General features: G+C 39.2%; 2 protein-coding genes across 5 annotated transcripts in view; one reads left to right on the top strand and one right to left on the bottom strand.

Annotated features, from left to right (window-relative positions):
- dennd1a (DENN/MADD domain containing 1A) overlaps positions 1-22,077 on the bottom strand; it is a 35,561-nt gene that overhangs the window by 5,929 nt on the left and 7,555 nt on the right. Inside the window, exons 3-22 of one of the 4 annotated variants that reach the window (XM_067574251.1) lie at positions 20,518-20,561; positions 20,241-20,290; positions 17,071-17,190; positions 16,508-16,577; positions 15,261-15,341; positions 15,075-15,128; positions 13,875-13,985; positions 12,168-12,268; positions 10,941-10,986; positions 9,777-9,878; positions 8,709-8,834; positions 7,321-7,422; positions 7,118-7,205; positions 6,828-6,868; positions 4,868-4,939; positions 4,713-4,769; positions 4,222-4,419; positions 3,269-3,333; positions 2,509-2,646; positions 361-607 (exon numbers count right to left, since the gene is read on the bottom strand). In XM_067574251.1, the coding sequence (XP_067430352.1) occupies positions 361-607; positions 2,509-2,646; positions 3,269-3,333; positions 4,222-4,419; positions 4,713-4,769; positions 4,868-4,939; positions 6,828-6,868; positions 7,118-7,205; positions 7,321-7,422; positions 8,709-8,834; positions 9,777-9,878; positions 10,941-10,986; positions 12,168-12,268; positions 13,875-13,985; positions 15,075-15,128; positions 15,261-15,341; positions 16,508-16,577; positions 17,071-17,190; positions 20,241-20,290; positions 20,518-20,561 (1,913 nt within the window). The remainder of the gene's footprint in view (positions 1-360; positions 608-2,508; positions 2,647-3,268; positions 3,334-4,221; positions 4,420-4,712; positions 4,770-4,867; positions 4,940-6,827; positions 6,869-7,117; positions 7,206-7,320; positions 7,423-8,708; positions 8,835-9,776; positions 9,879-10,940; positions 10,987-12,167; positions 12,269-13,874; positions 13,986-15,074; positions 15,129-15,260; positions 15,342-16,507; positions 16,578-17,070; positions 17,191-20,240; positions 20,291-20,517; positions 20,562-22,077) is intronic. The other 3 variants (XM_067574252.1, XM_067574253.1, XM_067574254.1) reach the window with 3 other exon arrangements.
- Positions 21,304-22,077, top strand: part of nek6 (NIMA-related kinase 6) — a 41,196-nt gene continuing 40,422 nt past the window's right edge. Inside the window, exon 1 of the mRNA XM_067574255.1 lies at positions 21,304-21,424. Coding sequence (XP_067430356.1) covers positions 21,364-21,424 — 61 coding nt within the window. The 5' untranslated portion in view covers positions 21,304-21,363. The remainder of the gene's footprint in view (positions 21,425-22,077) is intronic.

The following is a 22,077-nucleotide window of genomic DNA, read 5'->3' as shown; positions in this document are numbered from 1 at the left end:
TACAACTTTAAAGTGTCCAAGTGCTTATCCATGTTGTTTGGGAGAGTATGGACAGCAAGACAAGGACCAGATCCTGGAAAATTTCACGACAGTGACACCAGATAGACTTTTAGGTGGTCACCAACAACCTTAAGGAATCGTTCTCTGAGGACTATGATTCACACCAAATTTCATGGCCATCTGAACTTTTGTTGTCAAGATATTTTCTCTGGTTCAAAGTGTTGATAGTGTACATGTACAGATCAACTGGCAATCTAGCCCTCAGGACCAAATCTGAAATCTGGACCGGATTCTTGTATTTTTTGAAATGACAGTTAAGCATTTAACAACTTTTGGCTACAGAACATTTGGACCTCTGACCTGGTAGGTGAACTTGGCTTGTAGCTCCTCGGAGTCTTTAGGAGTCCTCAGGTCCTCAAGACTTTTAGCCAAGGTAATTGGTTGGCTGTCAGGCTCATCCTGGCAGCCGAAGATATCGCCCAGCAGGTTGACATTGGAGAACTTCTCAGTAACTGGGCTGGGAGGAGCAGTGTGACTTTCTGCCCCAAAACCAGGATCATCCCCTTCCATCAGCTCAGCCTCCTTTAGGGAGCGGTATGGCTGTGGCCTGCAGGGACAGAGTTTGACCAATGGTCATTTATTTCTATCAGTATCTCTTTCTCTCACACACCAGAGGTCTTCATGGGTCAAAACACTATACCCAACCCTTAAATGGACCAATGACCTTTTTCCCAAAGTAAAGATGGACCTGCTTCATAACATCTTGAAGCCTAAACTCTTTTTATGTTCAATGTCTGAAATCTATGATCAACATACCGTGCTTATCCCTCCACTCTCTCTAACTTTGCTTTATTAATTTTGTTAAAAAATAAAGCTGGCAATATTGTATATTTTTCTCATTGTCAACAAATTTATGGCTGCCACAATTATTTTCATTATCAATTAATCTGTCAATTATTTTCTCGACGTTTGTTTGGTCCAGAAAAAGGTGAAAAATGTCGATCACTGTTTCCCAAAGCCCTGTGTGACTTCCTCAGATGATTTGTTTTGTCCCCAACAGTCCACAACCCAAATATATTCAGTTTACTGTCATAGCAGTCTAAAGAAACCAGAAAAATAACAAAATGGTAGATTAATAGCTGGGAACTAATTGATTAATCGTTGCATCTCTAATCTCATTAAACCTATATTTTTGCCATTATGATGAACATGGGCACTGCAGTTTTTTTTGAGTCAAATAACTTACTACCTGAATACCTGACAAATCAGGAAACTTGCAAGATAGCTCGAAAAGGCTTAATACAGCCCGAGATGTTTAAGGGATAGTTATCTCAATGGAAATAATACAAAAAAGTCTCTGCCGATTGACAAATCTTTGTAATCTCGTGGTATACGTATTTCGTCATATCACACAACTCTCCAGGCAGGTAAGAACAAAACTGATACAGTGGAAACTGTTTATAGTGATCACGTCTGTCCTGGTCAAATTGATCACTATAAGCGGATGATTATTATAACCGATTTTTTTCTTTTTCTTTATTTATCATGCATATTACCATCTAATTGACATTTGTATATTTATTACATGAATACAAAGTAATGAAACGGGCAGTTTGGCAGTTTGTCATGAGCTTCAAGGAGACAATGTTTTTCATTGAGAGAAAAAGACTTTCTTTTTCCCGTCATGATCACGTCACGTTCACGTCAATGTGCATGTGGCTTTCCAACTCATTTTTAAAAAGATGAGAGAGAGAAAGAGAGAGAGAGAGAGATAGAGAGAGAGAGAAAAACAGTGGACGAGCGAGCTAGAGAGTGGATGAGGAGAGGGAGCAATGGTAGCGAGAAAGCCGGTGAATGAGAAGAATAAAAAATTATTTTCTGATTGCTTCATGGCGATTACAAATAAACACACCCCCCAACGCCCAATAATGGCGCCACAGTTGCTAATTACATATCACATGTGTCATGGGAGTAAGGTAAAAAAATAGAATTACCACAGTTTTAAATTTTTCGTCCATATGTTTTCATGTATGAAAAGACCCAAAATGAACACTGTAAGAGGACTACTTACTATAAGCAAATTATTTAAACAGCATTTGTATAGGAATGATTCTGTCCCATTTTTGATCCATATAAGTGGTTGATCACTGTAACCATGATCACTAAAAGCAGTTTCCACTGTACTGGCACTTTTAACTGAGAGACTGGGGTTGGGCTGGGTTCTTACCTGTTGAAGACCTCTATCACAACACACCCCAACAAATAGCAAAATAGATATGCATGATCAACATTGAAGCCATACCTAATCCTACCAATGCCTTATGTAAATCAGAATTCTCTCTTGACCTTATAATCAAAACCTAATCCCAAGACTTCCCTGTACAATGACCAAAATGTCCTCAATGTGAAGCTTAAAAACGCATGTGGACACATACACACATTTGATTCGAAAGAAAAGAGATGAGGTGAGAAAGGCTTATTAATTAGTCAATAGTGCAAGATGCGTACAGAGGTGACCACTCAAAAGGGACGGAGAAGAGAAAGCTGTCAGGAAACCCAGAGATGGAGTCATCGTCATACTGGAGCTCGTCTCCGGACGAATCCTCAGAGAGAAAGACTGTGTAGTGACGAGTAGGACGGATAGAGCTACGGTGAAGAGAACAAGAAATTAGCAGCTCATTGCATCATTAAAAAGCAACAGGGAGGAAGGGGAAGAATAAGAAAAGGAAGGAAGCTGAAGCAGTTTTTATTTTTATGCACATAAAGTATATTAGGATTAGTATGTTACTGTACTTAGATGAGTTATTTTATCTGATTTATTCATTTGAATGATCCTAAAGCAACCTGTGAATTTGTTGAAAAGGAAATTGGACCGCAATGACATCCAATCAAATCCAAAAACTTTGAATCCTGTGTGATTGTATTTGCCAACTAAAGGAGTCTTATATTGTCTGTCCAACTGCAGCAGTACAGAGCTGCAACACAGTTCCTAATGCTCTGTCTTCACTACCTTTCAAATGTAGTGAATGTCACTCTAATGTAGGCTACCGTACATAATTTACAGTGGTCTGGTTACCTCACTTCTTTTTAACTCCACACCCCCATATTTTTTAAATTTTCAAACAAACTCTACAAGCTTAGAATCCTATCAGCGATTTTTACCCTTCTAGCTCAAAGGTCATGCATCAACTGTCTAAATATGTAGATGTTATTTCTTAATTGCACCATGGATGGTGAAATATGCTGTATATAAAGGAAGTAGGCTTACTGGTCAACGCTGCTTTCCAGACTCACATTGCTGCTTGGTCTCTTTAACAGCATTGGTGGCCGAGCCTGTGGAAGTGAAAAAATAATATGAATAAACTAGAAATACCAGTTTGTGGTTGTATGCCTCTGCCAACCAGTTAGGTTGCAGTTTACATCCATGTCTGTCCAGACTCATAATATTTGTAGAAGACTTTGAATTCAATAAAAGGTGTTAAGTGTATGGAAGTTATCACTATATTGACATGTATGATTCCAGCAAATAATTTCCAATGAGAAACATGCAGTCTTCACTTAGAGTAAGTTGGATATAAAATGTGATTACTTCATCATTTTATCCTATTAGACATTTATGTGAACTTTATCATAATTAGCCTCTGAATTCTGGAGTTACGGCCAAAACCGTGTTTTGTGAGGTCAAAGTGACCTTGACCTTTAACCACCAAATTCTAATCCGTTCATCCTTGAGGCCAAGTGGACGTTTGAGCCAAATTTGAAGAAATTTCCTCAAGGCGTTCCTGAGATATCACACTCACGAGAATGGGACAGACAGCCAGATAGAAAACCTGAAAACATAATACCTCTGGCCACGGCTGTCGCCGGCGTGGAAACATAAAAAGGGGATCACAGCTTATTCTGTATACCTACTTCCTCATCAGGGAGACCCACAGGAAAATGAATACTGTAACAATGTTTGAAGACGTTTTATGGGGAAAGAAATTAAAACTTGCAGTTGACAATGTGCTACAGTTCAACTGTCAAAGTGCAAAGAAAGAAAACAGAAAAAAGTCAGTTCATGAAAGCAGAGATGTTACTGAGCTACCTCGGTATAACTGCTATGGAAACATCTCTTACAGTTTACATATTGTCATCTCATGGTATATATATATACACACACATCAGCCAGCTCTTGTTCAACATCGATACAGTGCAACTATAAACTCTTTCTCTCCACACCTTTTCTTCCTCACCACGTCCCCGGCTCGCCTCATTTCTGCCCACCTGTCCAAAGTGCACAGTGATTGGCCTGTGGTCGTCCCAGGTTCGCAGTGGCCCCTCCCTCCTGACCGCACTGGTGGAGGAGGTAAACCCTGATGTGTTTTCCTCGCCGATGACTGCTGACCCCGCTGTGGAAAAGCCATTCTCTGCCTGCTCCTGCAGAGAGGGGACACGGGGAGGTGGAGGTTGACATGGGCGAAAGGAGTGATGGCACTGCAGGGGGATGGGGAGGGAGGCTGTACGCCGTGGCTGGGGTAGTGGGGTTCAGTGTAAGGTAAGTTAGGGTAATATTTAAGGTATTTTTTATGAGGGAGAGACCAAGAACTGTCACCAACTTTGCTGCTGGACCTTAAGTTTCAAACTCTCAAAATTTACACACCAGTGAAAAAGTGTTTCCAACAACAACAAAACAATGATCCAGAATAGTTTTTCAGTGTACAGCCACATACCTTCTGCTTCAGCCGGCTCTTGACTTCCTTGATGCCCATTTTTGCATGATCCTTAGCCTGTCAAATAAACATGAACACAACTAGATCATTGACATTGTCATTCCTAACTAAAAGTTTAATTTTCAGGTTTTTAAAGAAGTCAGGGACGTGCTTACAAACTTGTAAACGGTCTTCATGGCCGGGTTTGCCTTGGTCTTCACTGTGTTGAAGATAGCCCCGCCCCCTTTCTGTCAGAAAACATTTAGGGAATCTGTTAGTGCTGGATACATGAGCACAGCTCACAAACCACACTGGGGTTTCTGTTATGTACCATGATCAGTTATCTTGAGATGTATTATTAGTACTACATACTGCATGAGGAAAGGTTTAAACCCCCACTTGCAGCACCTACTGTAGAGGCTGCAGTAATCATGACAGACACAAGACAACACTGGAATGGAATGAAGAACATATTTTTATGATTCTTAAAGGCTTCCCAGAAAAATGTAGAGGTGCATCCTAAAAGGTACATCCTGATGGAGGCTCTGGAAGGAAGACCTTGTAGTTATTAAGATTCAAAGGCTTTACTCTCTGAGGCACATGAATATGAGCAGCCATCTGCCTGTTACATTTTGAATAGCCCAGATCAAAGGACCTTGATATGTTAAAAAAAAAAGAAAAGAAAAGAAACACTATTAACTCCGACTACTGACCGAGCAAGATGTTCATCCATTTAACTCAATACAAACCATAAAAAAACTAAAAGATGGTGATGGTGATTTTTTCCTCACTCATCGACTGGGGTGTTGATCACCAACAGTACACTCAGTGCCGCCACTCGTAGAGGAAAGCTATCATTTTATCAATTTAATAAGTAGAATTGCAGCAACATAGCTTTCAGGCCACCTTTCTCAGTCAGAGTGAATAAAGTTTCTTATTACTTTGCACCCTCCTGACTGTAAGTTGAGTTTTCAACATACATTTTATTAGCCACTGAGTGACTGAAATGTCCAGGTTCTGTTAGATTGCCTTCCAGAACTGTAACACGCTGTGTGACAGTCCTGAAATAGATCAGTGTGGCCAGATGGTGGTGCTAGAAAGGTCAATGGGTTGCCAAGCATGGTAAGAAATATGCCGCGGATGAGTATCTGCAGCCTACTTTGATAAAATGTTGCTATTAGTAGTCAAGACTGCTGCTAACAAGCAAATAATAGGTGACAGAAATTTATGTATACTATTTTTTTGGGCAGCAGTTCCCAAAGTGAGGACGGGCCAGGAGTGCCACGAGATCAAACCAAATCAAATGTAATTGTTCATTTATTGTGTATTTTAATAATGTTTCTCCACATCAAAAAAACGGCAAGATTTACATTAAATATGTTTTACACATATCAAAACAGAATAAATAAGCAATGAATATCAAAATCACCATATTAAACTTTGTTTAATATGCAGGTAGTCTCAGCTGACATGACAACTCACTGTTGCTGGTTGTCATAGTAACACAACACCCTTTCCAGGGCTGATGTTTTGCAGGGAACTCAGCAGTCAGAAAAAAGTGAGTGTCAGAGCAGCAATAGAAAGATTTGACACAAAAAACTGAGTTTAAAGAAATGCAGAAACATCTCAGTTCTCTACACAGAGACGAGTGAATGTGCACCAACAGACTAAATGACTCAGCTAATGACTTCACGGACAGGTTGTAGCCTGTAGAAGACAAATATCCAGATATCATTGTCTGTGCACATTCACTGTGTTATGGGGCTCTGTGATCGCTTGTTGTTCTTTCTCTCCACATCAACACTCTGATGTCTCTAATGTCCCAAAACCTTTTTTTTGGTTTTGCTTGTTTCCTTGTACATCTTAAATAAAAGCTAACTGACGAAAATGAAAGAAATAAATTTAACATATTAACATATTTAATTGTATTCATTGTTTATTTAAAGTAAAATTATTTATCTGTACATTTGCACAGTACCTGTTGGCTTTTAATACTGTTATTGTCATTAGTATTGCTAAGCCTGTATTATTTAACTGAATATAATATGATATAATATAATATAATATAATGGGAACCACTGTTTTAGGGTAATGTGCTGTCTGTCTGTCCAGGTAAGAACCTTCACACTTGCTCACCTTCACGGTGAACAGCCACTGGTGGTAGGTCTTGTCACTTCCTGTGGGGGGGAGTCACAACAATAAAAGGTCAACAACATTAACCAGTGTGCGTGCTGAGTGATATAAAACCATTGCTGTGTATAACCAGTGTATGTGCTGTTTTCTATTACTGCATCACTTACACAATACACTGTTATTTCAGTGATCCTCCTAAAAATGGGTAGGCACAAAGTATAGATGCACCCAGTGTTTCCATGCCAATGGACCTACTGGATAAATAACACACTACCATATTACTGCTGCCTCACCTGCATATTCACCCATGTTGATCTCTTCCTCAAAGATGTCACTGAAACCTTCTCCTGAGTTCAACAGGTCCAAACGGCCATCAATAAACTGCAGGTGGAACCAATGAATGTATTAGTGTATGAAGAAGGGATAAACAAAACTGTGTGTGTGTTCTGTATGTTTGTCTGTGTGTGTGTGTGTGTGTGTGTGTGTGTGTGTGTACCTGTTTGAAGAGCTGCAGCTGAATAGCATTCTGGAGGAACTGTCTCATGGCACTGGATCGATGGTTCACAAAAGTCTCCTCATTAAATGTTATTGGCTCGCCCTAAAGATGCAGGAATACACATAAACTGTCTCAGTTCTGTACAACACATTGATAGAGAACATGTTCAGCATCTAATATTCAGTACCCATCAGCACTTGCTTTTGGCCTTGTTAATAAAAAAAATGCTGTGGACATATTGGGTCTCATGCAAGAACATTCTCGTATCCTAAATCTATTCCAAGTCGGATTCAACAAACTAACTAACGTATTTTGTGAGTTTTGATAATTTGCATAATAAACACCCCTAAAATGTCCATATAAGGCGACCTGTTCTGCTCCGTTTGTGAGTTTCATTCACAAAAATGTTCCCATTGAGTAAGAAGAGCTTCAAATCCTGCAGTCAGAGGACACATTTATCAGTGTCAGTAGTCGTATTAGAAAATATGAATCCATCAGAGCAGCGCTGTAGTGACAGAAATAAAGAGTGAATGCTTTGACAGGAAGTTAGATGCTAAAAGATGTTATGCAATACAGGATGATATTTTATACAGAGAGACAGAGGCAGCTGTTTACAACAACGACTGAAATAAAAATCATCACATCTAAAAAAATAACCTCTGAGTGAACTGGCAGCCATGATGATGACGATCTAGTGAACAGAATTTTAATTTAACATTAAGTTTGTTTTAGTATATATACATTTTATTTGAGTTCATTTTGGTATCATATTTGAACTCTGATTATGACATTATGATTTCAGGTCTGTTGTTTTTTGCCCTGTGAGGATTAACAGATTGTCTGTTTATGACTCATACGACAGGTCTGAACTTGTGAATTTTGTTTGTATGTCAAGAGAAAATTCCAAGCATAAGAAAATTGGGGAATGCCATAAATCCTCTTAAATCACTCAAACATGCCACTTAAGAACAAATCTGTTCGTACAAGTGGTTCTTGCATGAGGCAAAATGACTTGGGGTGTGCCATCACATGCAGGTCACATAAAGGCTCTTTCCCGGCATCTGAGGTGTAGCCCATGGTGGTTTTCAAGATGCACTCCAAACTTGTCGAAACCTTGAATAATTTATTTCAGCAAAAACACCTCCATAATTCCTATTAAACTCAAAAGATATCGAAAAAATAACTAAAAGTTGTATTGAATTGCTATAAAGTGGTCAAAATTGGCATTGAACCACAGCTTCAACCCGTCTGACACTGCAGGACTGACTGACTCGCCGCCAGGACCAGGTGAGTATATGATTGCTATTCAGTCACCTGCCCAAACAACGGGCAGTCAATTTGAATCACTCTGAACTGTCACTCTTGTTGTTTCTCATCTATGTACTGACCGACTCGATCTGCAGAGCATTTCTGTAGCTGCCAAACAGAGCAGCCTGACTCTTGAGGAAGGCTCGAGCCACACCATCTCCAGTTGTTGTTGAAACCTTCTTCAAACGACTTTTTAAAGATGAAACCTGAGGGGAACATTAAACACAATTATTAGAACACAACTGTATAACTGCTGTGTGAGAAAGAAATGACTGAATGAAAAGTGAATCTTATAATACTGTCGCTCTGTGAGTGTGAAAACATTTGTGAATAAGTGCTGCCATATATCTACTGTATAGATGTGATTTGGTAACTATCCCATTTCTATGCTTAAGTTAGAAATGGAAGATCAAGATTAGGGTGGCATCTACAGTGATGCTTAGTGGCCCAAACACACTGAAAGCATCTGTAGCGCATGTTTTGAAGTGCACCTCTTGTTTTAGACGTCCGGACATGCACCAAAAGCATCATGAGGCGCATAAATCTGTCTCGACACCCCTACTCCAACCTTGACTTTGGAGCGTCAAATGAGGACCCAGCGACCAAAACTGTTTTTTCTGCAGTCGAAAAGAGAGAGAGTGCGCAAGAGAGCTGAGAGCATAAGCAAGAGAGAGAGAGAGAGAGAGAGACAGCACGGCGGTGGTCGAGTGAGGAGAGCGAGTGGCGGTAGAGTGAATGAGAGAAATAAAACATTATTTTCTGATTATTTCATGGCGGTTACGTTCTGAAGCACAAATAAATAATCAGATGACTGACTGTGGAAACAGACAATCATAGTTTCATTTTCCTGCTCTGCGTTTTCTCCTTTCTATTCATTCATTACATCCAACTTATGCAGCAGTAAATACAGAGAACAGGACAAATCTGTGTTGTTCTGTGGTGTTGTCATTTCAAATCTGATGCCTGCAGTGCGCCACAGGAGCATCAAATGATGCGCGTCAAATGAGACACATCGCTTATCGCTTTCAGTGTGTTTGGGCCTTCATGGTGATGGTAATGTGCTGACCTGCAGCTTCTCTTTGACAATGTTTACATTCATATTCAAAAAGTGGACTGCTTTTCTAAATATGTAGTGTACTGTTGCCCACCACATCGTTGGGCAGGCTTTGGAGGTCTTCATAGGGGGTTTCCAGGGTGTTTGTGTCCACATTCAGGACCACCACATCATCAAGAGCCATCCCTCGAACCTTCTACAAGGAACAGAAAGAACACATTGCATACTGGCAGTCAATTAAAAACACAAAGTCGCTGTGCTTGTAAGACAGGTGTATACTATACTATTTAAAATCTGACAATAACAGGTAGAAAAAAGGCAGGCAGAAAAAAACCACTTTGCTTTAAATCTTTCATGATCAGGGCCTGTATTTGTCAAGTGTCTCAGAGTAGGAAATCACTCTTTAGGGACTAGGAGTAAAAGCACTTTATCCGCTTTGTTAACTTAAAAAAATTACTCCTATCTGTGGAGATATTTAGCAGAGCTCTAGAGGAGTCCTAACCTGAGATGGTGTTCAGGCAGAGATAATCTGTGAGAGGAGATATATTTTGGCAACGCTTGATGACAACAAGCCTATTAAAGTATTGATTTGACAAAAAGAGAAAGAGAAACTGTAGCAAATCAAACTGTATCTCATAAAAATAATGCAAAACTAAAACACAATTGTGTATCCCCGCCTGGTTGTCAGCTGCATAATGAAGGCTATTTCAGCTCTATTACAACAATAGTGCATTTCCTGACATAGAAAGAAGACTGTGAAATTACAGAAATCCTTTTTTCCCCACTGGTAAGCACATAAGCTAACAAGGAGTGGAGTTGAAAGTCCAATATGTGCAAGATGTGGCAAATATACACTGTAAAACCATGTGACTGGACAGAACTGATGATTTTACATTTCATTTATTGAGTTTCAGTTAATTTTCCATATAACCTTGTAAGCTATTTATAGCCCACACATAAAAAATAGTGTTATATTCTGCATTTTAAATTTTACTTAATGTTTCAAACCAAACCAAACTGTCAAAGAACTATGATGTCATGATCATTTCTACTTTGCAGCTCTGAGTGTGGTAAAATAGCAACATCACCCTCTCTTCTGAGAGTAATCCTCTTCCCTGCTGAAAGTCAGTTAGGAAGCTTCTCTGAGGTAGGAGTGTTCTTAGTACTAGGTTCACTTTCAGCACGATTCCAAGAAGTGATTCTGAGACACTTGATATGTATGAGCCCTAGTTTCTGTATGCCAGGTATAGAATCTTACCTCCATCAGGCTGGAATGTACTCCAATGAGGTAGGGCATTGGGGCACTGAAAAAAGACCCATAGACACTGTTACACAACATTTATGCCTCAGATAATAGCTGGGTTATGGAGGTTGTACAAATTAGCTGTTGACCTAAGTTCTACTAAGCAGGCACTTCCTGACTTTAGTGAGATTTGTATTTTCAATACTTTCTCTGTTGTTATGCTGATGATAATCAGTTGTATTTTCCTGTAACACGTAATGTTGCTCAGGCTCCGTGAAGTTTTGCCTGGCAGATATCAACTCCTGGATGTCATACAGTGTTCTCCTAATGTTCCCTCAGACTTCCTGGATCTATGTGAGCACTTCTCAAGCCTGTACTGTACTGCAAACCCCTTGCTTTCTGCATGTTTTAAGTATGATGATGGAGGAGCATTTAGAGTGGTGTTTGTGGAGTTGTTTTGTTTTATTGTGTTTTCTATGCAGTTGAAATGTTATTGATGGACCAAGTGACACAACATTAACATAATATTACTAAGTTTATGATGGTAGATAACTCATTGGCATGGACTATGGAGTGCCTCTTTCTACAGTCCACTACACAGATGGATATGATAAACACACTGTATATATATGCATAACCATATCAGTACTTTGCTCTAAGTTTCTCTGTACTTTGCAATTTTATCAATTGATGTTTAACTACTCAGACTATTTACACTCATGATATACAACACTTCAGCCGGCGTTTCACACTAAAAACCTTTCAGGAAAGAACTGCTGGAATTATTTTAATGTGAAATATTAATGTCTAAGTGAAACATCTGTGCAGGAATTGTTGAGCTTACACTAACAACACATAAAAATAGAAAGAAATCAGAAAACAGGAGGGTGTCATGAAATACATGTATAAAACAAGGTAAATTACAAATAAAGGCTTGTCTCTAATATAAACCTGGCTCAAATAAAGGCCTGTTTAATCTGCAGTTGACTTAACTAAAAGCCTCAGCCACTATCTGACAGTTATGGTATTTATGATGTTTATGTTTTAACTTTAGCACTTTCTTGTTGAGAAAAGTTCAATACAAAAACATTGTCATCATTATAACAATGACACAAAACAAACAAACAAAACTACTATTTGTGAAAGATAAGGTGTTCCTTGGTATTTGCAGTGATGTATAAATATATAAAAGTACATTGTGTTCAACTGGTTTTGTGTCTGGATGATACCCAGCATACTCACCAGCAGTAGTCTAATAGATGTTGAGGCAAGACAGGAATGTAAACATGTTGCCAGTGCATTGGATATAACATGGCTGCAGACCCATGGACACACGCTGTTAACTGAGGACAAATATCAAAAACATAATATGTGATGTCATACTGCCATATATATATATATATATATATATATATATAGTTTGTAAACTGAGTTTGTAAATGATATAAATTATACTGTTGCAGTAAAGAATCTTTTTTCTTTGCACCTATATTTTATGGTATTGTATTTTGTGAAGCACCTTGTAACTCTGTTTATTATTAGTATTTTCTCAAACACAATGATGGCAAACTATGGAGCCCAGCAAGTGTCATGAAGGGAAAAAGTAATGTGTGCTCATATAGCAAAACATAACATTAAACAACACTTACATTTTAGCAATGGTTCGAACCCAACGTTGTGTTGTGCTCCTCCATAACTGGTTGAACCAGCAAACATGAAACCTGAGTTTGTAATAGTGTAATGGTCCCTTGACAGTGAGCTTTAGCAGTTGTGTTTTGGTATTGAGGTGCCTACAAATACTGAATTGATTACTCCATATTAATATTGTTCAGTAATCACATTTATTCCATTTTTCTTATCCACTTTTACATTCTTCCATTCACAGTCATGATGCCACTCTGGCAGTTGTTTCAGCTGTACTGGCTAGCTCTGGCTGCTATGAGGTGCACATATACCACTGTGTAGCCAAATATTAATCTAAATAAGCCACAAGATTTGTGGGTATACTTTTTTTATGTTGCGTTATCTTTGACATCCCTTAAAACAACAGTATGTTTCATGCTATGTTCTGTTAATTCATGTGCACACGTTTTAATCTGACAGCACAAAATACGTAATTTGTGAGTATTCATTACTAATTCATGCTCACAAATTGGTTGGAGTTTTTTTGTTGTTTTTTTTCCTCCATGACACCTTCTAGGCTCTGCTGTGCAGTTGAAAAAAATGCCATTACAGTAAAAAAGGAGACTGTTATAATGGAATAATGTGCAGGATAAATCCATTTATGGAGTAAACTTCTTCATATCTTAGTATTCATCCACATTTAATGTATGTTTCAGTTTTGCAAATTTTCTTGTTTTTAGAATGGCTGAGTGGAAACAGTAAAACTGACTCAGTCCACATGGAAAATGGTTTTATTGTCCATAAAGTCATGTACTGTAGTTGTTTCTCACGCATATAACTCTTTATAGTCATTGTATGACCATTAGTTGTGATGACACAGCAACTATGAAGTCTAAAGTCATTTCTTGTTTGAGTCCTTCAAATGAAAAATGGCCAGCAGAAAGTAACAATGACAATTTCCACATAAAAACCTTAAAGCATATCATCATCATTTTCTTTTAGATATCTGTCCCACATATCAATATGTGCACTCTCTGACACTGGTTTTTATTGATTTCAGATGATATCCAAACTGGTTGCTGCCGCTGCATAAAGTCCAACTCAAAGTTTTACTTAAAGTCATTCATATCTTACATTTAATGTAAGGGGAAGAAGAGACATCTCAAAACAGCAACATTTCATTCTGAAGTCTCAAAAAACCCTTTTCAGAGAGCTCACAGTGTAAATGCTATGGTCCTGTAAACAGATGTCACAGTATGATTTAAAAGAGACCATAATGAACAGAGCTGTACAGGAGAGAAGAAACAGGAAGTAGACTCTACTTACAGTGCTTAGTTTGCTACAGCAGATGAGGATTCGGCGTTCATAAAGCATACTAGCGTACAGATGAAGCATGTTATTGACATCTACTGCTACAAAGTACTCTGTTAGGTTTCTCTGCAAGGGTCAAACACAATAAGAGAAAAACAAAGAGGAGAGTTATTTGTAAAGGTAAAGTATGAATGGTATAAACTGTGGTTCAAGTCAGCTCAATCTTGCACATTAAATATCCAGTAGCTATGTCAATTGACAAATGAAAAATGGCATCATTTTAAATCTGGACTAGTGAAGGATGCAAGTAAAAAGACAACAACAAAAAAACAACAACACTTGTCATACCTCATAATTACAGCATAGTAGGTCAAAGTAGCTCATTATCATTATTCATAAGGTCAAAATCAACAACTTTGTAGATCAAACTAATGACTTGGTGCCTCAAAATTTTAGAAGTCATAATTGTTAGATATAAACTAATCTAATCACTTCCTATAATTATTTATTTTCATGGTGGGGACTGGCCTCCACATGTTTCTGTGAAAATGTGGCAAAATCAAAATATTGTCAGAACATCATTAGTGTTTTTTAAGGACCTTCTGGTTTTACAAATATTGTTGGTTAATTATCTTTAAAAAACTGATGTTTCCCTCTGGAGCCACACAATGCTTTATATAGCCTTGCATAGCCAGAACTATCTCCACAGTTTGATTATGTTATATGACTTTTACTGAAAATATAATTTGCCATTTTCAGTTCTTGTTGTTTCACATAGTGATGGAGATTTTGAAAACGGCAACACGCAGATTGCGGAAGGGGAGGAAAATGCCACCTGCAACAGGCAGCCAATGGCTGGCTTATACCCACAGTCTACATCCGGTCAGTCAGACTATGCTTTATACACTTTTTTCACATATGCAATAGTACTCCCCAACACCTGGTAACACACTGTGATGAGTAAAATTGTTGGAGTTCCCCCTGGATTCTTCAGCTAACAGGCAAGAGCTCTAAATTTTGAATGTCACTGCTCACGGACACAAGTCAATCATATGAACAGTGAGTTTCTGCTTAGCCAAAAGTGAGGGGATTGAGATGTTTGACTGTGCTGTCTTTCAGCATCTCTCAGTGATCTTAAATGAGTTGTGTTGGTGTCAGAGCCAAATATCAAACTAAAAGCACAATGACACTCAATGTCACAATGACAACACTCACGTTCTCAGGTATACTGGGGAGTTCCCTTGTGTCAGGCACAGTGAAGAAGGAATGCTGGAGAAAACAAGAGAGTCAGTGTCACTTTGGTAGTTAACAACCAAACCAATGCATTTAAATCATTCACAGTGTGGTCAAAGAATGTTCCTGATGTCTCCTATGGACGTGATGTGGTGACGTCAGACTCACCACACCCAGATGAACGGGAACTCCAGGCTCGGGGATAGGGAGCGTATGTAGTGACACCAGGAGCTCTTGCCATTGGCTTTCCTGAAACATTCACAAGTTCAGTCATTCAAAGAAACATGTTCTCATGCAAGAAAGACAAACATAACTCCAAAGGCTAATTCATTCCATGGAAGACAAGCTGCCCAGTCTGTACAGAATAAAAGCTACAAGAAATACAAGACACTTACACGTCATACTTCTGTTACAACTGTGTTCATCTTATCATCAGGCAGCAGTGCAACTGATTATACTGTTGTGTCAGTTTATTATCTCTCTTGTGCACAGCTTGTTGTGAAGAAGCCCAAACAGACATTAGCATGCTGCTGCTGTCTCTGTCACATTATTACAGACACATTTGGAAACTGTTAACATGTATACCAATGTATCAGTGTTAAAAATAAATCAATTGAAACAGAAATTAGCAGTCAATTACAGCATCTAAAGCCAAGAATGTCACAAATCAGGCCAAAAAACTGGAGCTAAACTAAAAAAAGAGAAAGAAAATGTGAAAACAAGCTCAAAACAAAACACTGATAGCAGCTAATATGAAGCCACATGTTGAGTGAAGAAATCAGCTGACAGATTCCTGATTGAAGTCAAGAATTCTGATATAACACATGTCCTCGGAACAAGATGATGATTAGAAATGTTTCTCGGTGCCACAATTCAATTCAAAACAGATTACTGATTGAATACATAGGGAGGGAGGCTCCATTTTTAGACTCTTACTCTAGTCCACTGTGTGCCAAACCACTGACTCATGCCCTTAATCCACTGAACTGCAATATGACACATAACTGATAGTGAAACTAACAGGTGTTGATGAAGGTCACTGACTGATGAACAGGAAAAGCAGAGAAAAGTGTGTGAGAGTAAAAAAGTGAACTGCATTTATGTGGAAGGATCGCCCACTTCTCTGCCATAGAAGAATGGAATCAAAGTGTCATAAACTGACTAACATCACTGCTTCAATGTTCCTGTAAAAACACAAGTTGGTTTGTGTGTAATGGAGTGAGAGAGGAAAAAGAAGATGAATTTTGTGCGTGTGTGTGCTGAACACTGTGCGGGTGCTGCGCTGCCCTCCCACTTGAGTATTAAAACATCCATTTTTGGCATTTGTGAATCGATTCAGAATTGTACGAGATAAGAAGCGATATTCTTATGTGAAGCAACTTTTTTTGTCTCACTGTCGTCCGTTCATGACTTACCTGGCCTTTGATAGTGTAATCTGCAAGGATATTAAGCAGCTTGTAGAAGACTTCAAACCAGGGCAAGTAGCTGAGGAACAAAAAAAAGAGAGGTTTTTGTACTTTTTACAGAGCTACCACAATATGTGGTTAACCTGGTTGTTTCATTGGGCTACCTTTAACAAACTCATCAGAGATACTATTTTTTATTTTTCATCGAACATGCTTATACTGTAAACATTTTTGATGAATATAGTACTTTGTGAGTCAACACTACACTGTCATACATGACGACACTACAGACTGTCTGTACTGCAAATGTTGCTTTTATAATCCAATGATCATCCTGATGTTTGAATTATAGTCTTTTAATTCTTTTAATTCAATGAATTCACTGAGCTAAACTGCACCAAAAGTCAGACAAATAGCTCTTGCTTTGCCAGAACCTTTTCTATTTGGCTCTAAAACAGCTTTTTATCAGCAATTCCCATTCTTCCTTCTGCAAAGACCCACCCCTATGGATCCTACATGACTATCTACTGATTGCTACCTGCAGCTAGGGTCAAACACTGACTGCAGCTTACCTGAGAATGCAGTAGCAGGTGTGTGCACCTGAGGAGAGGCGACAGAAGCCAAATCGCTGTTTGCTCTCGATGTCAGTCAACACGAATGTGAAGTTCTGGCCGACCTGGTTGACCGTGAGGCTGCGGGGTGAGAGAGGTTCAGAGAGAACACAAATCATTAATCACAGCCCAGCAGGTTAGCAGGCTCTGTCCTGTGTGTGGAAGACAGCTGAGCACTTGTAGGAAATCTACCCTTTTCACCTGCTATTTTTAAGAAACTTACTACGTGTTCTGTATTAAAAACTGCAATAAACACTGCAGTAGCAGCAGTAGAATATTTATGCTTGCATCTCTGCACATAAGAGTACTAAATAACCTCCAAAGTCCCACAACACTCAAAAGCATGTTCTTCTTCGGTCCTTCAGTTGGATGCTGTCCTCTTCACTGTGCAGGATGATATATGTGTAGAGTTTCTTTTCACATTCATCTGAAGGAGGAAAGTTTCTCTGTGCTCACTTTAAATCTCAGTTTAACACTTGTACCTACAGGCATGACTTGTGACATCACAACTAGTTTGGAGCCAATCATGGTTGGAATATGAAACTTCAAGCTCCCAGTGCATATACACTGAGAATGGACTTTTCAGTGAGGTAGGAGACATCTTGCTTCCATCATTTATTAATTCCTTGGTTTTAATTGATACATTTGTAAACTGATTCGCTCATATGCGGTTCTTGAGAAATAATAAGCAATTGGCCCATTCCAATCAGGCACTGCACTAGTCTAACAAACATGACAAATATAAACATTAGTGGTGCAACGGATCGTAGTTGATCCGTGATCCATACAGATCGCCCCCCAAGGTTCGGCACGCATGTGAACTGCGGATTAATTGCAAAATTTAATGTCTCATTTAAGAAGATTATTTGGAGAAATTAATAAGCTGAATTTAATTACCACAGAAGTAATATGTCTTATCACCTCAAAGCAAAACACTACTGAAGCTATCTCTACAGGGCTTCACCAATCTACTTTACAGGAGTGTGGTACTCATGGGCGAATAACGAAACCTGTAAGTAAGAAGGTAACTAATGCTTTGACTAACTGGATAGCTAAAAAATAACGCTGAATTAGCACAGTAGAAGACAATGGACTGAGAGAAATCATTTGAATTGCATCAGGAGGCACCTCTTATAATCTAGCCTCCAGGGGAACCATCGTGTCAAGAATACACACTTTGTATGAAGGCGGGTGGGCACGGAGTATGAATGTGCTTGAGCAAGCAAAGGACATCGCGGGACCATCGAACTTCTTTGAGCAGTGACAACCACTTGGGTGTCACAGCGCACTTCACTAATAAAGAATGGAATCAATCATTCGCACTAACTGTGAGTAAAGTAGAAGAGTGACACTATGCTGAGGCATGTGCTCATCATTTTCTGGATGTTGCTAAAGAATGGATAATCAAGGAAAAGTTAATCACATTTGGCACTGACAGTTGCAGCCACAGCACTTGAAGCATGGTCCATCAAATGCTTAGGAATTAAGAGAACGCCAAGTTGCACTTGGACAGAAGCAAGAATCACCTGTTCAGGTCATTGCAACAAGATGGAATTCTACCCCGGAGATGGTCAAGCGAATCCAGTGAAACAAATCTCTACTGACCACTACCCTGGCTCAGCAGAACAACAACGTTGCCATGTGGACTGCACAGGAGCTTGAGCTGCAACCTCCTGCCGGCTGGACATCTATGTAAAAAGGACAGCTGGCATGCCGGACAGGTCTGTGACGTTTTGATGATGTGTTATGTGTGCGAGCCACCACCAAGGGATTTAAAAATCTCATCAACATGTTGTATACAATGCACAGCAACTTTGCTTGTGTTTGAAGAGTGGTATAAATATGGATGGCTAGCAAAAGCACCTCAACACTCAGTTCACCTGCCATTATTGTTTAGAAAGCGATGTCGCTGCCCGACGCATATGTTATACGTCACACTATACACCGACGCTGTTGTGTTACATGTCACACCTTTGATTCTGGAATGCCAGCATGCTGTGTAAAATCACACACAGATTCTGTGTAAAGAAAAGCCTAGCCAGCATAATGACAGGTCTTCTTTACGGCAATATTGCGGGACCTCTGTATAAAAGGGGCTCCTGTGTGTGTTCTCACTCTCTGTCCCCTTGTGCATGTGTGTGTTCTGGCTCTCTCTCCCCCTGTATCTTCTGTGTGTGTGTATGCATGTGTAGCATATGGATAGGAAGTTAGTGAGTGTCTTTCTCTGTGTAATTAATAACTTACTGATATGTTTAAAACATCGCCAAAGAAGAGGAGGATGTCCGTCTTCTTGCTGGGTTCTTCTGATATGAATACAGATGAAGAGGAATAGTCCATAGAACAGTGTGTGGACTGCTACAAAGCAGAGCCCAAAATGGACATGGAGGGTTGTCCACTACAGTGGTGGTCAAAGAGAGAAGGAGCACATGCCAGGCTGGCACGTATTACACGCGAGTACCTGTCAACCCCTGCAACCACAGTGCCTTGTTGTTCTCACTCTCAGGCCACATCATCCAATAGAAGAGAGCTGCTTTGTAAACTGATAATGTAAAAAGACTGCTCTGTCTCAGTAACCGGCTGAATGTAAAGGAGCTGAATTGTTGTTGTTGTTGTTCTTTGGAGTGAAAAGGATTCAACATTCTGAACTCTCAGCAGAACCTTTCTTTGTTCTTTTTATCATATTTCATGGACTATTGTGGACCTTTTAGAAATTCAACTGGCATTTGAACATGGAATGCAATTATCCATTATTACAAGCTTCAGTCTTAAGAAGAAAAAAAAACGATTAATCGTTATTAATCACAGCAAATTGTACAATTAATTTGTTAATTTTTTTAAATCGATCGACAGCCCTACATTTATTTATTTATTATTAAGTGTGTAGACCCCAGAAATGCTTCACTGTCTTCACTGGTCAACAGAACCAACCAACCCTGCTACCCCTGTAAAAATGACTAGAATAAATTTGTCATATCTGTGGTTTTAATAACTTTTTAAGATCTGATTTTGGGCAAGATGTTTTTCTAATATATTTGGGCACTACCACTGCCAAACATGCACGTTTCATGTTTCACGTTTCAAAGTACTGTTTGTTGAAACCTGTGTGTGTGTGTGTGTGTGTGTGTGTGCACCTGTCCATGCTGAAGGGGAAGCAGAACTTGGGCACAGTCAGAAGGGTTTCCTGCGGAACACAGATGAAGGATAATAGAAAGAATGACAGTAGTTACATGTATTAACATCAGTATGTACTATTGATGATTAAAAAAGTCAGAGGGGCTGGTGGAAGGGTTTTATATGAAGGAATTGATGGATGAAGGAGGGAGAGAAAGCGCAGAGCATACACAGACAAAATAACCAAAGAAAAGCTTTTGACTGATGGAGCATTTGTGAGGAGAGTATAGAACAAACCTGCTCTGTGTAGTCTTCAGGGAACTGCCTTCGCACCTCCGGCCCTGTTAGAAAAGAACAGAGGTCATGTGACTGTGGAGTAGTGAACACTAACAAACTTTTCCAAATGTACCCATGGACAATACATCTTATGGATCACGTATAGCCAGCCATCAGTTGCCAGGAAGTCAAGATCTCAATTTGTATCATATTTCTCAGCTTGCTCCAACACCTCTACAGAAAGAAATATCTCAGTGTGAGAGCCAGCTTTGAGAAGGATACATGAAAGTCAGTAAATGCTAGAGCTTGACTCATGAAGTTTAAAGTGATTCATGGCTTACATTATTCTGTATAGATTTTATTTATGGGTTTCGCCTCTGTGTGATGCATATAAAGTATAGAAGAGCACACACCTCTTTTTATCTTGTTCTTGTCTGGTTTTCTTTCATTTATGACAGAAAGCTACTGGCTCTTTTTGACACTATGCTGCTACTTTTTAATGTACAGACTGTGCTTTTAAACAGTGATCAGATGAACTTCCTCATTACACCTGGAGATAATTCATCATGACAGAATTGGCTGTGGTGAAAAGTCGATCTCACCTTTTTATTCTATTCTGTAAAGTTTGTGAATATCAGACTGTGTGGGTGTCTCCACCTGCTATTTTGGTTCATGCATGTGCAGCAGCACGAGGTGCAAAAGGGCTGAGTGAAGTTGAATATAGATCAGTAGGAGTGGTGATGATAAAATACTGTCTCAGCAATTCATATTATTGCTCTCACTTCTCTGAAACAGCTGAACCAATCACAGTTAAGAGTGATAACGACAGCTCAACAAACAGAAAGCTTCTCTTGAGGAAATGTCTGGATGATTCAGAGCGCCAACATGAACACACATCACCACAAATCTGCACCCGAAGACAGCTGGAGTAGGTTTTTTTTTTGTTACTATGATAACAATAGATATATAGGAAATATTAAAAAAAAAAAAAATCGGTGAAGCGCTTTATATGATGCACCAGACCGACACTATTTCAGTCACAATTCTGTGTGTATTTCAAGAATAAAACAAGCTGCTTTTGCTAAAAAGAAAGTTGGAAAAAAGGCCATGGTGAGCCATGGTAACCCGATGTCTCCTTCATGCAGAATATCAAGGTGCAGTGTATGAAGAGGTGTGTGTGGTGAACGGCCATGTGTAATGGTACTGGTACTCTGGTGCAGCGCTCCTCTAATCAGAGGCTGCAGATTTATCAACACATCTGCTGCCTTCAGATGCTGCAGGGATTTAATGAAGTGACAGAGAAGCTTCTCATACAGCATAAAGCAGCTGTGCATTCATTTATAGACCAATGCAGACTGATTTACTGACTTTCCTGCTGTTTTTTAAGCATTAATCTATTGTTGCAGCATGTATACAGTAAGTATTTAGTTTGTTCTTATTGATAAAATCACAGCAGCAGCAGTAGATTGCTCCAGAAACAGATGTGGTTCTGAGACATCTGTTTTCAGTGCAACGTCTGGGACCAAATTTACAGCCAGCTTCCAAAACCTGCTGGGATGCCTTCAAACTAAGAGCGGAGGT

Source organism: Thunnus thynnus, chromosome 19, assembly GCF_963924715.1.
Source record: "Thunnus thynnus chromosome 19, fThuThy2.1, whole genome shotgun sequence".
NCBI classification, from domain to species: domain Eukaryota; kingdom Metazoa; phylum Chordata; class Actinopteri; order Scombriformes; family Scombridae; genus Thunnus; species Thunnus thynnus.
This window is presented reverse-complemented; position numbering and strand designations above follow the sequence as displayed.